Source organism: Artibeus jamaicensis, unplaced genomic scaffold, assembly GCF_021234435.1.
Source record: "Artibeus jamaicensis isolate MK-2021 breed Jamaican fruit bat unplaced genomic scaffold, CSHL_Jam_final contig_391, whole genome shotgun sequence".
Classification (NCBI taxonomy): Eukaryota; Metazoa; Chordata; class Mammalia; order Chiroptera; family Phyllostomidae; genus Artibeus; species Artibeus jamaicensis.
The window spans coordinates 23,845,839-23,865,126 of NW_026521814.1; the positions used below are offsets into that span (position 1 = coordinate 23,845,839).

At 36.9% G+C, this 19,288-nt stretch overlaps 1 protein-coding gene across 2 annotated transcripts in view; it reads left to right on the plus strand.

The window, feature by feature from the left end:
* The window catches only part of PMS1 (PMS1 homolog 1, mismatch repair system component), an 88,667-nt gene that overhangs the window by 35,382 nt on the left and 33,997 nt on the right, over nt 1-19,288 (plus strand). For both annotated transcript variants that reach the window (XM_053665165.1, XM_037162970.2), the window contains exon 6: nt 10,497-10,613. In XM_053665165.1, the coding sequence (XP_053521140.1) occupies nt 10,497-10,613 (117 nt within the window). The remainder of the gene's footprint in view (nt 1-10,496; nt 10,614-19,288) is intronic.

Consider the following 19,288-nt stretch of genomic DNA (forward strand, 5'->3'; position numbering starts at 1 on the left):
CTTTTGTTTCTGCTGTGCTGTGATGAATCACGGAAAAGTCTTTTCCCCACAATTAGACCATTATTAAAGGGGCGCACCCTCTTCCCCCATCCCAGCCAGGGTTGTAGAAGCAGTATAGTCAAAGAGAAGCTCCAGTTTAGATGAATTGTCATTTAAATGTTCCTTCCTTGTGTAGAAAGTATTCTTTTAGTTCCAACTTTGAAAGTTTGGTGGTTTTTTTTTAATGAAGGCAGATGTCTCTTCAGATATATTTTAAAGTTAGCTTGGGGCTGATTATATCAATCATGTTTGGTTGGTTGGTAGGTTTTTTTGTTTTTTGCTTTGGGGGTTTTTCCTTTTTTTATTTTGCTACTTTTAAATTAGTGAAAACTAAAATTTTTTAAAGTGGTTCTCATGTTCTATTCTGTTTGGGGGTCAGAGTAGGTTTACAGTTGTAAGTGCACAAAATAGTTTATTCTTTTATTATTTATTAAGTAGTATTTTCCATCTGAACAGCTGTAAACCTACTTTTGCTCCACGCTGGATATAGTAGAGATGGGAGATACACATAAATCTGATTTTAGTGTATTTGATTTCTACGTTTGATGTTTATACACACTGTTAAAGGAGCCCCTGGAGTCTCCCTCTGTTCCCAGCCAGACTTAGATACTTTTTGACTTTTTCCATAGCATCTTCTGCATATTTCTATTTTGTCATTTTTTAAATATATTTTATTGATTATACCATTACAGTTGTCCCATTTCCCCCCTTCATTCCCCTCTACCCTGCACACCCCCTCCCACCCACATTCCTCCCCTTTAGTTAATGTCCATGTGTCATAAGTTCTTTTAGCTTCTACATTTCCCACACCACTCTTGCCCTTCCCTCATCTGTTTTCTCCCCACCATCTATGCTACTTCCTCCTCTCCCACTCTCCTGTTGCTAACCCTCTATGTGATCTCCATTCTGTGGCTCTGCTCCCAGTCTAGCTGTCTACTTAGTTTGCCTTTGTTTTAGGTGTGGTTGTTAATAACTGTGAGTTTGCTGTCCTTTTACTGTTCATATTTTTTATCTTCTTTTTATTAGATAAGTCCCTTTACCATTTCATATAATAAGGGATTGGTGATGATGAATTTCTTGAACTTGACCTTATCTGAGAAGCACTTTATCTGCCCTTCCATTCCAAATGAAAGAAAGCTTTGCTGGATAGAGCAATCTTGGATGTAGGTCCTTGCCTTTCATGACTTGAAATATTTCTTTCCAGCCCCTTCTTGCCTGTAAGGTCTCTTTTGAGAAATCAACTGACAGTCTGATGGGAACTCCTTTGTAGATGACTGTCCCCTTATCTCTTGCTGCTTCTAGGATTCTCTCCTTCATTTTAATCTTGGGTAATGTAATGCTGATGTGCTATGGTATGTTCCCCTTTGGGTCCACCTTCCTTGGGACTCTATGAGCTTCCTGGACTTCCTGGAAGTCTATTTCCTTTGGCAGATTGGGGAAGTTCTCCTTTATTATTTGTTCAAATAAGTTTTCCACTTGTTGCTCTTCCTTTTCTCCTTCTGATACCCCTATAATTCGGATGTTGGAACATTTAAAGATATCCTAGAGGTTCCTAAGCCTCTCCTTATTTTTATGCATTCTTGTTTCTTCATTCTTTTCTGTTTGGTTGTTTCTTTCTTCCTTCTGGTCCACTCCATTGATTTGAGTCCCAGTTTCCTTTCCATCACTATTGGTTCCCTGTGCATTTTCCTTCATTTCCCTTAGTGTACCCTTCATTTTTTCATGTAATTTGCAACCAAAATCAACCAGTTCTGTTAGCATTCTGATCACCAGTGCTTTGAACTGTGCATCTGATAGGTTGGCTATCCCTTGGTCACTTAAAAGTATTGGCTCTGGGGCTTTGACTTGTTCTTCTGTTTCAGCCATTTTTGGTCAGATTGCCCCTTGGTCAGGTAGTGAGGGGCAGAGCCTTAGGTGTTCACCAGGGCAGGGCAACCCAGTTGCAGGGTTGTGAGGCTGTATGTGGGGGCGGGGTCAGAGAGGGAACAATGGTGCTTGCTCCACTCTGTAGGATTTCAGTCCCTTCTGTCGCTTCCCACAAGCAGATTGGGCCCTTCTGGTGCTGGTTCCTGGGTGTGTGGGCTTGTGTACATTCAAGGACCCTGTGGGTCTCTCCAACAAACTCTCCTGTGAGGCTGGGAGTCTCTCCCAGCATCTCAACCCCCAAAAGGTTTTCGAATCAGTGCTTTTAGGCTTTATTTCCTGGTGCTGGGGCCCTGGGTTGCGTGATCTGTCTTGCTGCTCGTTTTTGCCCAGTTTATCTGCTCATGAATATGTGACCACTGTCAGCCAGCCGCCTTGCACGCTTTTCTTGTTTCCTCTCCAAGCCTGGAGTCTGCTAGCCCCGCGCCACCTGTGCTCCCGGGTCTGGCAGCCACCACCTTTTCCTGTCACAACCTCTCTCCCCTGGCCGCCAATTCCGCCCCTCTTACCTGTCTGGTTGAATGGTTGTCGGACTTCCATGCAGTTCAGCTTTCTATCTGTTCTGGTTGTGTTTTTGTTTCTAAATCTTTGTTGTCCTTAATTTTAGTTGTGCGAGGAGGCACAGAATTTCCACCTATGCCTCCATCTTGGTAGGAAGTTGGATGGCCTTATTTTTTACTCTGTAAAAGTTTGAGCATTGTATACTGAAGAAATTTCCTTCATTACACAAGTCTGCTCCTCAAGAGCTTTAACACCTCAATAATGAGCATCCATCTTCTTCTTGAAGTATATTTCCTTCCCTGTATAAGTGGGGCAACTCAGCACCCGGGCAAGGGAGACCTACTTTGTCATTTTTAATTTGTTGGCAATGAGTTGCATTCTGTCTTTTTTTCTCAACAACCTCTTCTGGAAGGGAGGGATGCATCTAGTCTGTATTTCCTTTACTCAATGCATAGTACAGAGTAGAATACTACATGAATTAGGTAGTGCTGAAATTAAATACATAAATTTATATAGCACCAGTTTTGAATACTCTGGCCTCTTTCAAACCTTTCTCATATTTTTAATTCATAAAATGAATATTTTTTGAAGATTCGTTCTTTCAGATTCCCTAGTGACCTCTTAGATTTTTACAGAGTATATTCTCACTTGTATCCACAGATATTATTCTAGTTTATTATTTTTTCTGACATCTAAGTCACCAGTAATGTCTTTATTACATTTAGTCAGGAAATATAATATATAAAGACTTTGGCACAATGGGAGGAAACACTTAACAGTGGCACAGTCTCTAATAGCCATCAATTTAATATGTGTTATTTCTACTGACTTAGTTAACTATAACCATATAATTATTCCTTCACAGATCCTCTAACTAAATACATTTTATATATTTACAGTTCTCCTAACACATTCTTCTACTCCAACACAGTAGACTTCTCTTCTGATCAGCATCACCCAGAGAATTCTGCACAAATCTAGCTTTTTTGAGCTTAGCCCAATAAAAGTTGGTAAACTGATCTCTGAGGCCATAAGAATATATGATTATATCTTGGGCAATTCCACATTCCCCTCATTTAGAGGTTTAATGAGATGATTCATATATTAAGTCATAAAATAGTAGAAGGTATAAGAATTTCTAGATCTTTACAGCTGGGAAGGACAACTGAAAACCATTTTTGTCATGCCCAAATCTTTTAACAAATAGAGTATTTTTATTTCTGTCTCTTCCCATTTTATCTTCATGTGATCACCCAAGAGTTTGAGTGGATTGTCTAATAACTTAAATGTTGAATACAGTAGAGGATGACCTAAATTTCACTTCTGTTAATTTTAATACAACGTTCATTCTCCTTTGGCTTCTTCACAGCATCTAGACACAGCTTGAGTTAGGTGCCCTGGAATAGTTATGATATGGCCTACACTTTGAAAGAGCTTACAGTATAAGTGAGAAAGTAGATGTAAAAGTATGAACATTTAAACAGATGAAAACTTGTTTAATGGTATTGATAATACTATAGAAATTGAGTGGAGGAAACATTTCAGGCTAGAATAGTCAGGGAAGGCTTCATTGCGGATATGTGGAAAAAGAAGCTTCTGTCTCTTCCATGCTTCCATCTGCAGGTGGTAAATGGGATTCCCAGAACTCTTATGGCAAGAACTTAAAAGTCAGAATCTTACAACTGTTAACTGCTTTTTAACTCCTAATCTCATCATGTTGTTTATTCCTATTTATGTCAATCAACACAAGAAGCTTTGGTCTCTCAAATAATTCCTTATCACCCTGGACTTTTACTCTCATACAAAGCATTACTTTTTCTAACTCTGTCTCTCACACATCCCTATCTCCTAACATGCCCCATTCATGGTAAGTCAAGTAAAAATCTTCTGTGTCCTTAGCCTTTTTTTTTTTTAATTACATTCTCACTCTAACTGAAATCTGTCTCTCTCTGAGAGCATCATATCCCCTGCAGCTTTTTCAAATGATGACTGATTTCACACACCTATTTCTTTTTTGTCTTTTTTATCTTTTTAATTTTTATATTGTTGTTTAGTTACAGTTGTCCCTGGTTTTCTCCCTGTTGCTCTCCCCTGCCCCGTCCAACTCCTGCTCCCAAAGACAATCCCCTTCCCATTGTCCTTGTCCATGGTCCTTTGTACATGTTCCCCTTCTTTCCCCCATCATGCCCCTCCACCCCAGTCCCTGTCACTTTCTTCTTTATTTCCATGTTCTTTTTGGCTTGTTTCTTTGTTTTGTTGATTAGGTTCCACTTGTAGGTGAGACCGTATGGTATTTGTCTTTCACCGCCTGGCTTATTTCACTTAGCATAATACTCTCCAATTCCATCCATACTGTTTTGAAGGATGGGAGTTCCTTCTTTCTTTCTGCTGCATAGTATTCCATTGTGTAAATGACCACAATTTTGTGATCCACTCATTTACTGATGGGCATTTAGGCTGTTCCCAGCACTTGGCTATTGTAAATAACACTTTTATGAATACTGGGGTACATAGGTTCTTTTGAATTGGTGGTTCGAGATTTTTAGGGCATAGTCCCAGCTGTGGAATCATTGGATCAAAAGGCAGTTCCATCTTTATTTTTTTGAGGAAATTCCATACAGTTTTCCACAGTGGCTACACCAGTCTGCATCCCCACCAATAGTGTTCTCACACCGATTTCTCACATCATGGTGCCTCATTGCAACTTCAGACCCTTCTTTCTCCTCTCTGTCAAAAAAATATCACTCAGCTTTGGATTTTGCTTCTTAGTTTTTTAGATTGCTCTCACTCTAGTGAATTTAGTATCCCTATATGTAGTCTTTTATAGATTCTCAGATCTTTTACCCCTCTCCTCCAGTGACTTTATTCTGTACCCTGCCTCAGCCATTAATTCTTGTGGCCAAACTGTAGACCTAGTCACTGCCAAAAATTGTACCTCCTCCATAATTTCAGTGTTAATTGTTTTAGTCACTGACTAGCACCTCCTGTCTCTCCAGCTTACTCCCTACAAAAAAGTCCTTTGACTCTGTTGGACCTGTTATTCTTGATCTTCTGCCTTTTAACTGTTTCTTATCCCTATTGTCCTCAGTTCTCTCCTTACCCTGCTTAAATTACATGGTATTAGAAAAATAGGAGATGAGTCTGGAAAAGTTGTTTGAGTCTACATTCTAATCTAAAGGACTTTGTGTACCTTATATGGGAATTTGGATTTTTTGCTAGGTGGCTAAAAGGGGATAAAATAAGGAGTTTCAGTAGTAAACTAATAAAATAATTCTCACAGGACTTGGAGGATAGGCCAAATTATGTTTAATAGTTGTGTAACTGAAGAAACTGGTTTAGTAGTCAAGGTAGTTGCACAGAGCATCGCATAAAGAAGAACGTCTAGCAAGAAAAACATTTCTGATGTCAATAGAATAAAATTTAATGTGAAATTGGAAATAATCTTTCTTATTTTAAAGACTACAGAGATTGAGTGTCTACCGTCTCTTTTTGAATGTTATGCTAAGATTATGTTTTAAAATATTTGTCTACTTCTTTTTTACACTGTTAATTGTGCAGCTCCTACACCAAAGACATCATATTCAAGGGCTGCAAAGTGTTCAGTCTACGCCTTTCATGACACCACATTCGTGTTTACTTTTAAAATAAATCATATCTTTACATGATTCAAAAACCAAAATGTATGAAAAGGTAGACTAAAAAAATTACTTCATTTTTGTCTTTCATCTGCCTAGTTCTTAAAAGCAACCATCATTCTCCCCTCCCAAAAATGGTAAAGTTACCAATTTCTTTATAACTTTCAGGGGAAGTAACTATGCGTACTCTATTCCAAAAATGAATATAAAATAGGAAACATTTAAGCAGAGTAAAAGTAGTGATAAGAGATTTTAAATTCAGAATTGTGCTGAATATACTTTACCAAAATAGAATTCTCCTCAAAAGTCTGAGGCTTCTTAGCAAGATTAAAATCATAATTTATTATGTTAATAGAATGTGATATTCTTTAACAATTGTATTGATATTGTGATGGAATGATACATAATGTTATACTGAATTCAGAATGTTTAGTACTCTGTTAGCAATAAGCTTCTATAGGTAATATCATTTCATATTGTCAGTGAGGGGAAAAACACTCCTGTTTCCTATAATTTTTGTGCCCCTGCCCTTTCCAGACCAGACTCAGTACAAATATGTATCCTGGAGTAAATAGCAGTAGTGGCAGATGAGTTATATCAACCTGTAAGACATTGGAAGTAGTTGAAACTTCTTAGGCGCTGGCTAGTGTGCCTCGGTGGTTTAAGTGCGGCCTGCAAACCAAAGGATCACTGGTTCAATTCCCAGTTACAGCACATGCCTGGGTTGCTGGCTGGGTCCTCATTGGGGGGCACAAGAGGCAACCACACACTGGTATTTCTTTCCCTCTCTTTTTCCCTCATTCCCTGTCTAAAAATAAATAAATAAAATATTTTTTTTAAGTTCAAAAAACTTCTTAGTACATTTCTGCACATAATTTGCACTAAAAGTTTGTTTGCACTCTAGGCCAATATGCATACTTTTTATTTTGTATTAGTAAAGGAGTCTCCTTTGCTCAGGCAGTCTTACTGGCATTGCCTTTTTTTAGTTAATTATGTATCATCTGTGTACATCCTCTTTTTCACCATTATCACAAATTGCCTTCACTATTGAGGTTTGCTAATTAAATATTGAGTATTCTCATCTAATTTTGTTTCCATCAAATAGCATATGTCAAGTAGAAATAGTGGCAAGATATGTTTACATATTATCTTCAGTTAACTACATGGTGTGCATGTAATAATATATTTTTGATCGAGGTGTTTTTGCACTGTCATCATACTGACTAGAGTCAGATTCTTACTTGGCACATCCAGATGCTTCAACTTTGTGTGACCTAAATAGAAAACATATGGGGGCATGTGTGTGTATTTTTAGCACACATTAACCTTTCGGCCTAACAGCAAAATATATGAAAAACTTCAGGAAGTGACAAGAAATTTCTGTTTTAGAAAATAATATAGGATTGATGAAATGATAAAGCAAAATAAAAACCATTTGCTGAAGAAAATATATTTAAAAGTTCAGTTTCTTCTAGGTCCTTCACTTTTAATTATCACATTTTTTGTTCAGTTCTTTAATAATGTTTTGAAAATGAATCTTAATTGCCTAATTGTGAAGATTGAATTTGTTGGTAGACTTTTTTATCATTCATTGCTAGGACAACTATAACTAGTTTTAAAAATGCTTCTAAATTAGCCCCTTTGATGCAGTAATTGCCCGATATGAAATAATGTTCCAGAACTTCCAGCAGTGTTGACTTAAAACAATTTTGTTTACATTCAGTGGTTCTCATGTATCATAGCTTTTTAGAACCCATTTCCTGAATAAATAACAAAAATTTGTATTATAGGCACCACCTGAGGCATCACTCTAATATAACTTAAACAATATGATGTTTACATTACAAGTATTCCAGGCTTATAGATGTATTTGGTGTGTAGGAATTTTAAAACATAAGTTTTCTTGAAATATTTCCTTTACTTTAAAGTATATTTTATATATATGTATGTCAGCATCAGCTAGCATAGCTTTGAAGAGATAAATTTCCTGTGAATATTTTTTAATCCTCACACAGGGATATATTTTATTGATTTTAAAATCAATAAAAGAGATGGAGAGAGAAAGAGACGGAAACATCAGTGTAAGAAAGAAACATTGATTGGTTGGGTGCCTGCCATATGCATCCCAACCCAGTACTGAAATGTAACTGCAACCTAGGTATGTGCCCTGACCAGGGATTGAACCCACAACCTTTGGTGTACAGGACAGAACTTCAGCCAACTGAGCTACCCTGTCAGACCTGTGAATAAGTATTTATTGCTCAACTATTTTTACTTAAAAGTAACCTTCCAAATGGAAAACATGAAGCAGGGGTGTCTCTCTCCAATATAATTGCAGATTATTTAGAACTTTACCTACATTCTGTTATGTTGAATATTGCCCCTTAATACACCATCTGCTGGCTAGCTTAAAATTAACAGCTGTAATAGCAGAAGCCAGCACTTACTTGTTTTTTTATACAAACAAACACACAGGAAGCACAAGATTACAGTCCAGCAGTTCCTCAAAAAATAAACAGTTACTGCATTACCTAATAGTTCCACTTCTTGGTATATACCCAAGAGAAATGAAAACATGTCTACACAAAAACTTGTACATAAATATTTCTAGCAGCATCATCATTTATAGTAGCCAAGACATGTAAACAATGCAAATGTCCATCACCCAGTGAAAGGTATTTCTATATCCATTGTATATCCATACAATGAAACTGCGTTTAGCCATTAAAAAGGAATGAAATACTGATACAACATGGATAAACTTTGAAAACATGGTGCTAAGTGAAAGAAGCCACTCAAAAAAGATTTGTGATTATTGAATGTATGATTACATTTATATGAAATACCCAAAGTAGGCAAATTTATAGAGGCAGAGCATAATTTAGTGTGATTACTTGGGGTGAAAGTGAGGGAAATGAGAGTTACTGATAATGGATACAGGGTCTCTTTTGGAGTAATACAATTGTTCTAAAATTAGATTATAATTTATATAGATTATAATTAGTGGTAATTGCACAAATCTGTAAATATACTAAAAATCATTGAATCATACACTTAAAATGGGTGAATTGTAGTAGTGTGTGAATTATATTTCAATAAAACTTATATTTTTTAAAAAAGAGAAGCAAAGGTTGCTTTGAATTTTCTAAAGCAAAGTAGTAAAAACATAATGTCTAATGTGTATAAAAGTATGTCAACTAGCAGTCTGAATCTTTAAAAACAAAAAACTAGTTCTCAACTCCACTTGACTGACTTTCCTCTAGGAAAATGTATTATTTTCCTCATTCCTTCAGCAAATTAGTGTTTATTGGGCCCTGCTGGTTATCTGACAGTGTTCTTGGTACCAGGGACTCAATCACACCCCTGATTCTTCTTTTCTTCACCTTCACATGCAGTCACTATGTCACATCAAGTTGATTTCATATTCTTTAGTCTGATTGCTAAATCCTGTGGCCACATCTCTGTTCTAACCTTGGTCTCTATTTCTTTCTCCTTAAAAACATCATTGTTTTTGGACTGTCTTATCCTGCGGCTCTTCCTGCCTCTGTGGACACTCCATTTCAGTCTTCTTCCTCTGCCTGCCCCTCCAGTGTTGATGTTGGTGTTTCCTCTTAGGCCCTTTACACATTTTCCTCTGGATTTAGAAGGTGCTAAATGAGTATTTGTTGAATGAACGAATTGATGGTTTCTCAAGAGATTTAACTGCAATTTCTTGTTAGCTGAAGAAATTGCAATATATTATACCTCATCATGCTCCTCACTGCCAAAATTTGGTCCATGCTTCTCTTAAACTACCCTACTACATACTTGCAGTGAAAGAAAAAAAATGCAAGCTCATTATTCAACTTTTCAGTTTATGAGGTTCAGGTAGCTTTTTGTAAATTCTCTGTATATAAAATTACAAAGGTAATTTTAAAGAGCATGCATTATCACAGATTTTTGTAGCAGTTTGACTATTTACATAAATCTTATAGTATAGCTCGCCATCCTTAATAAAGTAATACCTTGGAGTAACAATTTAATTTACATATACTCTAAAATTTATACTCTGAATTTTAGAAGAGAAAGAAAGTCAATATTTAGTGAAACTGTTTTATGCCAGGCACTGGCTTATGTGTCTGCCAGCATTGTATATTTTCATCTTTCAGCAACTCTGGGAGATAAATATTCTTGGTGATGTAGAGAGGAGAAAACTGAAGCTAAGGGAAATAAAGTAGATTGTACACTGCAACATACACAGGTTCAGAACCAGCACTGTCAGACTTTGTATATATCTCTTCTAAATGATACGGAAAATATAAAGGAGGATGAAGGCTAAATATAGAAATAAATGGTATAAATACTTGAGTATCGCAAATCTAAACTGTTTTAAAAGTTATCTGTGTCTTTTGTCCCAAGGCAGTTATTTGGCAGAAAACCAGAGTATCAGATCATAAGATGGCTCTGACGTCTGTTCTGGGCACTGCTGTTATGGGCAACATGGAGTCCTTTCAGTACCACTCTGAAGAATCTCAGGTATACAACAAAAATGTTCTTTAAAAAATTAAATTTACCAGTGCAACTGTTAACGTATTTTCCTGTTGGGGGTTTGGAGTGTCAAGAGGGTTTTTTGTTTTGTTTTTTAACATTTTTATCAGATAGGTATATAAGGTAAAATACAAGATAGATACAGAGCACTTTTTTTAAAGTAAATCTTCAATTTTTTTTTTAATTTCATTTATTTGTTTGTTTGTTTATTTATTTACTTTTAGAGAGGGGAAGTGTTAGGATAGAAAGAGAGGAAGAGAAACATTAATGTTTGGTTGCCTCCCACGTGCCTCCCACTGGGAACCTGGCTCGCTACTCAGGCACATGCTCTGACTGGGAATCAAACCAGCAACCCTTTGGTTCGAAGGCTGGTGCTCTATCCACTGAACCACATCAGCCAGGGCAATGCAAAGCTTTGTATTAAACTTTTTGCCTCATTTCTCCTTTCTGTATATTCTCTTTGTTATTTTTCATTTTAACTATTGTGTTTACATTAATTTTTTAAATGATTTTTAATCTAGGATCTTATCTCTTTACTTTCCACTATGAAGGAAAAACTTGAGCTCTTACCTTTGTTTTCCCTTTTTTGTTCTAAATATATACTACAACTTTAAAAAAAAAATCTGTCACCTTCACACAGTCTTTCTTGAGTCCCTGTAATACTGGATGTGGTAATTAAACCCCCCCACTCTTATTTTTACTTGTGTTTTCCTCTCAGTCATTTCAGCTCTATTTCTATGTTATCAAACTTATATTTTCTTATATAATCATTTTAAAATCTCCCATCTTTTATTTGAAGATTTATTCTAAAAGTTGGAAGTTTATATGAAGTATGCATTACTAACAACTATTAATAACCTTCAGTGTAACCCCAAATATGTGCTAACGTTACATTTCTTCTGTAAGGATCCATTTTCATGTCTCTATGCCATAAAAATGAGAATGTTTCTGTTGTCCCTATTAAATGGAATCTCTGTTTTTCTACCATTGTTTTTTCTGGGCTTTCCAAAAGGCTTTCTTTCATTAAAGTGAAGAAACTGTCTTCATCATGCCAGCAATAAAATTCAGCTCTTTTAGTTACTCTAGCTTTAACTGGTAATCCATTCCAGTCCATTCTTTTTTAACACATTGTTCCTAGAACCCACTCATTTTGCATTTAGAGTGTTTGTGTGTAAGGCACTCTGCACAATTCTTATTTGGGGCTTTCTTTTCATAGAAGTACTGGTTGTTTCAACTGTTTCTGTACCCCATGCCTTCCTTTTTTTTGATATTCTCATTTTTTTCATTGTTGTTCAATCACAGTGTAACTTTGACAGAAAGAGAACATGAGAGATAAACTTTCATGTCTGAATGACTTTATTTTGCATTTTCTGTTCTTGATACTCTGGTAGACATACAATTCTGAATTAAAAATAATCTTTCTTAAGAAGTTTGAAGACATTAAGTATCTTTGACGATCCATTGTTGCTAATGGAAGATTAATAAATTCCAGTTCTTTCTTTCTAGGCGATGTTTTTTTTTCTCCCTGAAAGTACTTCACCTGTTCATCCTTGTTCTTTAATTTTACAAGGATGTGTGTAGGTGTATGCCTTTTATTATATATTTACTTATTATGCTTAGCCCTTGGCGTGAGACCTTCTGAATCTGAACTCATTTCTTTTTCAGTTCTGGTTTATATACTTTGATTTATAATCATTCATAATTTTTTTTTTGTTTTTTATTGAAAGCCTTCCTATTGTTGATTAGGACGTCTTATTTTTCTCTTGGGTTGTTTTTTTTTAAAGTTTTCCTTCTTTTTTCTGTAAGTTTTTGGAGCTATCTCTGATTTTTTTTATACCTTCTACTGATTTTTTAATTTATTCTGGAAGTTTTATGTTTAATTTCAAAGAGCATTTTAAGGTTGGATTGCTTCTTCATAACTTTTTTTGCTTTATGGATATAAAGTCTTTGTTTCTGTTTTTTAATTATTGTTCCCTTGAATAATCTGTCTTTCTTGGGATGTCAGTTTTGTTTTGCTTATCAGGTCTCTTTCTTCCAAGCTTCTTCTCTTCTTTTCCTCTGAATAGCAAGTCTAATTGGGAACTCAGTGGTTGTGACTGGACTTACTGTCATGCTCCACTTACATAGTAAGTAATCAAGATCCTGGTCCTGTTCCTGGAATCTGGGGGAATCACAAGTGCCATTTTGGGGTTGAGGTTTACTCTGCAACCATACTAAGTGCCCTGGGAAATTCATTTTTTCTCTCTCTCTCTCTGTCTCCCCTCCTTTCCCTTCCCTTTTTTTTCCCTTCCCTTTTTTTTTCCCTTCCCCTTCCCAGCACTAAATTAAAGTATCACTGGTTTATGGAATATTGCCCCTTTTCATTTTCTGTATAGAAGAACCCTTTTGTGTGTTCTTCTTGAGTGTCTGCTCACTTTAAGCCTAAAAGCTCTCTGTTGTACTCTTCTCTTTTTTCTTAGTTTATTGAATCTGTATTCTACTACTGGTTCCCCTCTTATTCTCTTTGCAGTATTATCATTTTAATAGAGTCTTGGGTGGGATCTTATGCTAAATTAATGTCTTAAGAGTTCTCTCTGCCCCAGGAACAGTTCAGGGCAGCCTTAGTGGTCAGTTGTAGTACCTGGAGCATGGTGATAATCTGACATGGATCCTGTTTTTTCTCCAGAACTTACTTAGTAGCTTCATAGTTTTGATCCAAGCAAATGCCACCTTAGACTGGTCATGATAGCTGACTTGGGATGGTAAGGGTATTGCCTAAATTCCCATGGGTTCCCTGTGGCTTCATGGAACTTTATTGCCTACACCGGTAACTCAAGAAGCTTGTAACAGGAGAGCCATACTTGACATCTATGGTACCATGCTCTAGAAATTCTGACTGCCATAGTTTGGTCTGAAGACCAGCAGCATTAGCATCACCTGGAAGCTAATTGTTATAGAAATGAAGAATCTCAGACCTCATCCCAGACACACTGAATCAGAATCTGAATTTTAACAAGAATTAAAATTCAGTGTACCTCCAGGTGCACACTGAGGTATGGACAGTACTCATTTAGACCTTGGTCAACTATGATTCCATGTGCTGGCAGGATTATCTTATAAGCCAGTCCTGCAGTTGGAAATTTTTTCTCTGATCTTTATTGATTGAGATGTGTTGCCAGATCTATGTTTGCCCATTGACTTAGAAAAAATCTTTTCTTGAATTAGAATTGCATAAGGGCTGTTGGTAATATATGATAGATACCAAAAGTTTTGGTGCACCATCATGCGATTATTTTTGTATGGAGGAATGGGAGAGTTTGGAAAGCATGTGTTGCTGAGTGGCTCCAATTCCATGGACTATCAGAATGATAAATTTTTTGAGTGTCTCTCTGGGGAGAGTAATTATCTAATCAAATATCTTCTTCTGTTGTGCACTGTGTGTCTAAATGGGTGTTATTTTATGTTGTTACCAGCCAACCATCACCATTCTATGCTTTCTGGGCTTAGAAAAGTTGTTTTATATCAGAGTTTCTTTTAACTTTTCTCATTTCTGGCCAAAAGCAATCTTAAGTTGTTTGCCAGCTGCTAATGGTTACCTGTCTCACAGCATTTAGTTGTGAAACTTAGTCACCAAGGCCCCTTCACTGGACTGGGCTGGTATATACATGGGCCATAGGAAACTTTGGGTATAGAGAATCTTGATATATCTCCATCTATAATGTTAAAGGTCAGTTTTCTTTCTGCAGGAACTTATCTTGAGAAGAATCTCCTAATTGTGGACGGTGGCCTTAGCTATACCACTGCTGTGGTAGCACTTGTTAGGCATTTCCCAGTATGGCTTTGTTGTCTTGAGGGAGCTCTTCCAGTTTTGTTTTGAGGTTTTTTTGACATCTGTCTTCTCTTTGATAGTTTTTTCTCTGCAATACTCCATGCTAAATCTGGATAAATTCCTCAGTACTCCCTGATTTTTATTCCCATAACTATATCTCTTATTTCTAGTATTCAAAATTTATTCATTTTCCTCTTCTAAATTTGATTTATAGCTGTTAGTTTTTATTCCTTTATCTTCTGGCTTATTTTTAAGTGTATCATGGTACACATACTAATTTCAAAGTTCTTTTCATGTTGCTTTATCATTGCTACTTTCCTGAGAAAATATTCTCATTCTCTGCTATTTTATGTGCTTTGAAATTTTAATTTGCAAAATCACCTTGAATGCAGGTTTATCATTTTTTTATTTTGATTTTTCTCCTTTCTGCTTTCCCCTTCTCATAATTTGGCAGATAACCACCCCTCTCTCAGCCCCAGTTCAAAATCAGGTGTTCTATATTAGTAGTTTATGTACTTGGCAGTACTTTTCATCCTGCCAAGATTTTAGGGACCTATTTTCCTAGCTGACTTGGCTTAGCCTTACTCTTTGTTTTGGAATTGTGTATGTTCTTTCTTGCGACTCGTGCAAGCAGCTCCAAACAGTGATCACAGTGTTTATTGAGCATTTTGGGAAGATGGAGTGGAGAAAGGGTGTCTGAGTCACCCATTTCAAATGGAAAGACTGGTTTCAATTTCCTGCTTTTTATGGAGGTGTTTTCTATCTGTTTCCATAACCAGAATTTCATTTCCAGCTGATATAGCCAGTTTCTGATGCTCTAACAGAAACCTCCTGTGGGTCTATTGCTCTGGATTCTTTTGCTTGCCACCAATAAGAACTGTGGCTCTTCAGTAAAGGAATTACTTAATTTAAAGTTATACAGGTTTAGAGTAATGGTGGAATTTTCCATTAAGTCCCACTCCCTTTGAATGCCCACAAATACACACAGTCCTGCCGCCCCCACCCTACCCACATCTCCCTGCCCAGCTCAGAGCATGCCAGTCAAAGGTACCACCTTTCAGGAAATTTAAAAAAAAAAAACAAAACAAAACAGAAGTTCACAGCTCACTTTTCCCTGTTCCTCCAAGAAAGCCATGCTGGGATAGGCAGGCTTCCCACAGCTACCAGCACCACCAGCCTGTTGCCATGATCTCCTGTTCTTAATCCAAAACCGTGTGGCATTTCTTCTGGCCATCTGGCGAGGGTCTTTATATCCCCTTTTGAGCCACGCAGTTTAGCAAGGTTCTGTGATACATGACTGCCAAGCTTTTTGTTTAAATCCCGTCCTGTATCCTTTTCCTTTACCCCTTTCTATCTCTTGCCACAATCAGCTATACCTGCTAGCACTCCTGCATTTTCCATCCCTCTGGGCTGCCATTGTTAGTCCCAGCAGGCATGGCCCCCTGGGGTTGAGCAAACCATTTCTAAGCTCTCATCAGTTGCTGTGACCTGGGGAGCTGCCTCCCAGCTACATCATGGGTCAAAGTCACACCCATCTCCCTGGCCCAGGCAAACTATTCAGCATTATTGTGAAGCTAGACTGCTGTTATTGATAATGCACCGTAACTCTCAATGGCCCTGCTTCATGTCTCCCATCCCTCAGCCAAGTTTATGGGGAATAACCTATATTCCTGGACACCCCAAGTTCTGGACCTTGTTCCACACCTGTTAAAATGCTAGAGCACACAGCCATCATGCCCTGTTACATTTTTATTTCCCCATCATGCCCTGTTGTATTTTGCAAATTTAACATCTTTATGTTTGTCATTTAAAAAACTGGTTAGGTCTTTCAAAATTATTGTAAAAACCTTTTTATCTCTCAGTCCTATCTATTTGCAGTTAGGATGGGGAGAATGGAATTTCTACATGACTTACTCCATAATCCTGACCAAAGTATTTTTTTCTTTTTCTTTTTTACGTTTTTTTTATTTAATTATTTTTCAAGTACAGTTTTCTATTACTCCCATCCCAGCTCACCCCGCCCCCAAAGTATTTAAATTATTACAGTAGAAAGATAACTCCATGGTGTTCTAGAGGTTTACTGAAATGTGAGAAAAACTAGTGTTAGCAGACCAGTCAGGGTTACTTCAACAGAATCGGAGTAGAAGAAAGGAAATGGGGTTGACTGATTTGGTAAGTAGCAAGGCTCTTTATCTAATTTTTTATTTTGTACTGATTTGGTCTCTTATAGATATTCTTTTCCATGAACAAGCCTTATTTTCACTTTTTATAGCATTTATAAGATTGTGCTGTTTGATTTTACTTTTTCATATAACTAAAATATAGTTTGTTAGTTCTTAACATTATCCTAACCCATTTTTAAAAGCTCAGTATTTTGGAAGTAATATTAATTATTCAGTGGCCAACCAAGGTGGTATGAAAGGAAAATACTAGCAGTATTAACAATTACTTCTGTATTTTGTTCTTCATAATTACCTATTTGGAGCAGGCTTTTTTTTTTTTTATTTACAAGCCCAGTAAGTTTTTTAGAGACTACATAGGCTTTTGCTGATGCTCAGCAGGTGCTTTAAGAAGGGTCTCATGTTACCTGGTTAATTATACAACCATTTATAAGTGCTGTGAAGTTTTACAGTTAATTAAGTAGTATCATTTTGTAATGGATTATCCAGCTTTATTAATTTACCTTTTAAGATTGACACAGTTTGGCACTGTGACAATAATGCACTTAGCGTTCTAAAATTGGTATACGTCTTCCTTAAATACTTATTTCCAAGCCCAGTGATAGCCATAGACATAGGTGGCAGCCTACAGGCTGTGTTAAGGAGCCTTATGGTTTCTGTTTAACTAAAAATAACACCCCCACTGATTCTCTACTTTGCTAAAACTTTACTATTAGTTTTTTTACAGATTAATAACATCTGGTTCCAGTTGTTTCAGTCAAGAAATTAGAGGCCTGTATTTACTTTTACTTTTTTCCCCACCCCCATCTTGCTTGTAAGGTTTCTTTTATTTTTTAAGTATTTTTTAATCGATAATGCTATTACAGTTTTCCCAATTCCCTCTGCTCTGCCCCTCCAACCCTCCAGCATTCCCCACCCTTAGTTCATGTCCATGGGTTGTACATATAAGTTCTTTGAGTCTTCTGTTTCCTATACCATTTTTTGCCTCTCCCCATCTATTTTATGTTTACCAATTATGCTTCATCCCTGTACCTTTTCCCTCCTATCCTTCCCTTCCCCCTCCCTACTAAAATCCCTCCATGCGATATCCATTTCTCTGATTCTGTTCCTGTTCTACTTGTTTGCTTAGTTTTTATTTTGATTGTTTTTCTTTTCTTTTAGGTTCATTTGTTGATAGTTGTGAGTTTGTTGTCATTTTATTGTTCATATTTTTATCTTCTTTTTCTTAGATAAGTCCCTTTAACATTTTATATAATAATGTCTTGGTGATGATGTACTCCTTGAACTTGACCTTATCTGAGAAGCACTTTATCTGCCCTTCCATTTTAAATGAAAGCTTTGCTGGATAGAATAATCCTGGATGCAGGGCCTTGACTTTCATGACTTTGAATACTTCTTTGTAGCTCCCCTTCTTGCCTGCAAGGTTTCTTTTGAGAAATCAGCTTATAGCCCTTTGAGAACTCCTTTGTAGGTTAGTCTCCTTTTCTCTTGCTGCTTTTAAGATTCTCTCCATGTCTTTAATCTTGACTAATATAATTATGATGTGCCTTGGTGTATTCCTCTTTGGGACTCTCTGGGTTTCCTGGACTTCCTGGAAGTCTATTTCCTTTATCAGATTGGGGAAGTTTTCCTTCATTATTTATTCAAATATGTTTTCAATTTCTTGCTCTTCCTCTTCTTCTTTTGGTACCCCTATAATTTGGATATTGGAACGTTTCAGGTTGTCCCAGAGGTTTGTAAGTCTCTCTTCACTTTTTTGAATTCTTGTTTTTTCATTCTATTCTGGTTGATGTTTATTTTTCCCTTTTGTCCTAAATTATTGCTTTGAGTCCTGGTTGCCTTCCTGTCACTGTTGGTTCACTCAATATTTTGGTTTATTTCCTTTTGAGTATCTTTCATTTGTTTTTTTCATTTTTCAACAAAGTTCAGTCAGCTCTGTGAGCATTTTGATTACCAGGGTTCTAAATTTCCATCAGATACATTGGCTGCCTCTTCATCACTTAGTTCTCTTTCTGAAGTTTTGCTCTGTTCTTTCATTTGGGCCATATTTCTGTCTTGGAGCACCTGTTAAGTTGTAAGGGGGCAACCCTCTTTGCTGTGTTGCACGCTGCCTGTGGGGGAGGAGCCATAGAGGAAACAATGCAGCTTGTCTGCTTGTCTCTAGCCCACTTTCCAACAAACTCGAACTCTGGTGTGAGTCTGGGAGTTTCTCCCACCCTGGCAACCCCCACTATAGTCCACAATGAGCTCTGAGTCTCAGTTTCACTTTCAGCCAGCCCTGCACCCACCGCCTCACCTCAGTTTTTCTGAGCTGCTGGTGTGCATGGTCCACAGCCTCTCCTTGGTCTTTCTGAGCCGGCCTCGCCCGCTGTGGGCCTGTACTTTAAATAAATTGACCAAGATCACATAGCTAGTAATAGAGCCAGAATTTAAATTATGTTGCCCTGGCTTTAAACTGTATTCTTAATGAATACATTATCTTTAAAGGTAAAAGTAGGAGCATTTTCCTTGTCTCCTGTTTCTTCAATATCTCTCTTTTGGTATTTGTTTCTGGGATCTTTTTTTCACTTTTTCCTTCTCTTCATACATTTGTAAAAAGAAAGAATGCATAAAAATAATTGGCTTGTTTGTAGAAAAGTTCTCTAAACAAAAAATAAGGTAAAGTACAACACTAC